Here is a 2,494-nt window from a genome sequence, read left to right on the forward strand (position 1 = left end):
AGATACTAATAAAAAATTTATAAATCCAGAATATAAACAAATTGGGTGGGGCTTTGTCCTTGAGACACCTCTAGCTCTTCTCTGCCTGGACTTATTATTTCAATTCACCCACACTTGCAATTCGCGTATGACTCACTCTAAATTGACGAGACGAGGAGAGAGAGTTCCGGTTGTATGAATGTAATGCAAGAATATTCACTGTCTCTCTTCCTGACAAGTTAACGTATTCCATTTTGTCGTTATCCTCAATAATGCCAAAGATGCGTCATTTCTCAAAATGAATATTAACGCGGCTTCGTATTTTTTTGTTTGTGTTTCCACCGCCTACGACCGATGCATTCATTAAAGAAGATAACCGCGGAGAATTCGTTAATTATGCATAATGCGAATTAAACTATTCAACGATAATGGCATTAAAAAAAAATTGAAGTGCCCTCAGAGAAGAACTGATTGAATGGGAGAATTATGATATAATTCGAAGCGAATCGGATAATTCCGAATAATTCAGTGAAATTGCAGAAGTATTTACTTACGCTAGCCAGAATAAACGCGAGTACTCACCGGTGTAGATGAACTTCCTGCAGATTCTTTTTTCGGTATTTATGTATGAATTCGGTGACTCAGAGTAACGACAATCACGCAGGTAATTAACCCTCGTGAGAGCAGTTGCATTATCCAAATGTTCACAAACACCGTTCTGCTCACTAGAACAACTCCAGCACTTCTCAACAGCAGCTCCTGAAAAGCAAAGTATCAAAATCCAAATAATTAGATAAATAATGACCTTAACAACCCGAAGTTACGCCAGTAAAAATCTATTTCTCTGGAAATCCATAAAATCTCCGGTGGAAGAATAAAATTTGCTAATTGAGAAATTTGAGAAATTTCTCACCTGGTAACAATAACCGAAATAAATGCCCAGAAATCTTCCAAGGCTCATCTAAACATTCCAGTCATTTGATTCAATCGAGTCACGCCACGGTAAAAAAAATTGTTCATTACGCAATAGCCATTGCCGTCCGGGGAGTGCGCTAAAAGGCTACAGTGAGTGATGAAAAAAATTATGGGAACTCAAAACATCGTAAACAGGTTGCCTTGTCCCAGAACTAAATTCTGGTTATTTTTTCACACGTAATTACGATTTACACCGACAGCCGTGAAATTTCGGTGTTTTTTTTTTCTTTTCGTCCCGCGATTCGTGATTAGACGGGGATATGCGTCAACGATGACCACATCGACATGGTTTACCTTTGCGTAACGCTTCAGGTGCTTTAGCTACGCCTCAAATATACTGTTGGTGTTATAATGGCGATTGTACTTGAACCAACTATTACTACGTTGATTTGTTGTGAAAACGTGAGAGGTGAGTCAGTCTCTGTTTTTTTCCGCCGTTTTAAACAACTTGTCGGATTTTTTACAGGAATTTTTCAATGGAGAACTCTCGGAAGTGATTTTCAACACTCTCGTCCTTGCGCTGGATTTCGGATTTTTTTTTTGACGGGTGAAATTCGCGGGAGAGGGGAAATTTAAAGGGGAGAAATCGCGAGATTCCGAGAAGTCGATTTTTGGTGCTTTTGTTTATTATTGAATGAATATCTCGGGATGCAAGGCTGATATCGATATTTTTATTGGGACCTTTTTTGTAGGGGTAATTAAGAGCTACAAAAAAGGTCTCGGGGGGATTTCGCTATCTATGTTAGATCTGGAGATATTTTGTGAAAACTCGACGGAATATGGATTTTTGAGGGAAGACAGGAGAGATAGGCGGTAATTGATGTTTTTGCTCATTAAAAAAATGAATGTTGGGATTCTCCACCCTCTGGAAATCATATCCACAATTGCCTCGAGGATTGATGATCAGTCGCGATAGGGGACCCGCAGACGAAACCCACACCCGTTATTTTTAGACTCTAACGAGGAAGTTTCCATCAATCACTAAAATTCCTAATTTTCATAAAATCCCCGCGGTTGCAATTCCCGCGAATCGCACTTGCGCGGAGTTTTGAAAGGGCGCGGGAAACCAGATATTTGTTGAAGCAAAACATGAGCTGAATGAATTGAATCAAATCAGGACTTGATGAGACTTGAGTCAAGCGAAAATGAATTTAACTTGAAATGAATTTCCACAAAAATTAATTCCAGTCCGGCGTGTTCTAATTTAAATCAATGACTCAGATGACTCAAATTGACTCAACTCAGAGTCAAGTTGACTATTTTAATGCGAAAAAAATAATGTACAATTATTTAGGTGTAATTTCACTTACCGGTTTGAATTACAACTGCTAATGCCACGAGGGCGAAAATGCAGTTGATGCTCGATGCCATGTTAAACACACGTTCGATTGAACACTCTTTGAACAACAATATTGAACCGTTTGAGCTCGTGGTCACCCTAGTACTGAGGCGTCTCTTCGGTTTTGATTCAGGGATCGGCACCGTCTCCTTGGAAAGCGCCACGGCGTCACGAAGTGAACACTCCCTAGTTTAATCTCGT

At 39.6% G+C, this 2,494-nt stretch overlaps 1 protein-coding gene across 1 annotated transcript; it reads right to left on the bottom strand.

Moving 5' to 3' along the window:
- Positions 1-514: 514 nt before the first annotated feature.
- On the bottom strand, positions 515-2,469 carry LOC105272978 (uncharacterized). Its single transcript, XM_011315210.1, has 2 exons — positions 2,265-2,469; positions 515-738 (listed from the first exon to the last, which is right to left on the bottom strand). Exons 1-2 carry the CDS (start codon positions 2,323-2,325, stop codon positions 530-532), a joined length of 270 nt encoding a protein of 89 aa, XP_011313512.1. The 5' UTR covers positions 2,326-2,469; the 3' UTR covers positions 515-529.
- Between the last annotated feature and the right edge of the window lie 25 nt (positions 2,470-2,494).

The sequence above is a fragment of the Fopius arisanus genome, unplaced genomic scaffold, assembly GCF_000806365.1.
Source record: "Fopius arisanus strain USDA-PBARC FA_bdor unplaced genomic scaffold, ASM80636v1 scaffold00551, whole genome shotgun sequence".
Lineage (NCBI taxonomy): Eukaryota > Metazoa > Arthropoda > Insecta > Hymenoptera > Braconidae > Fopius > Fopius arisanus.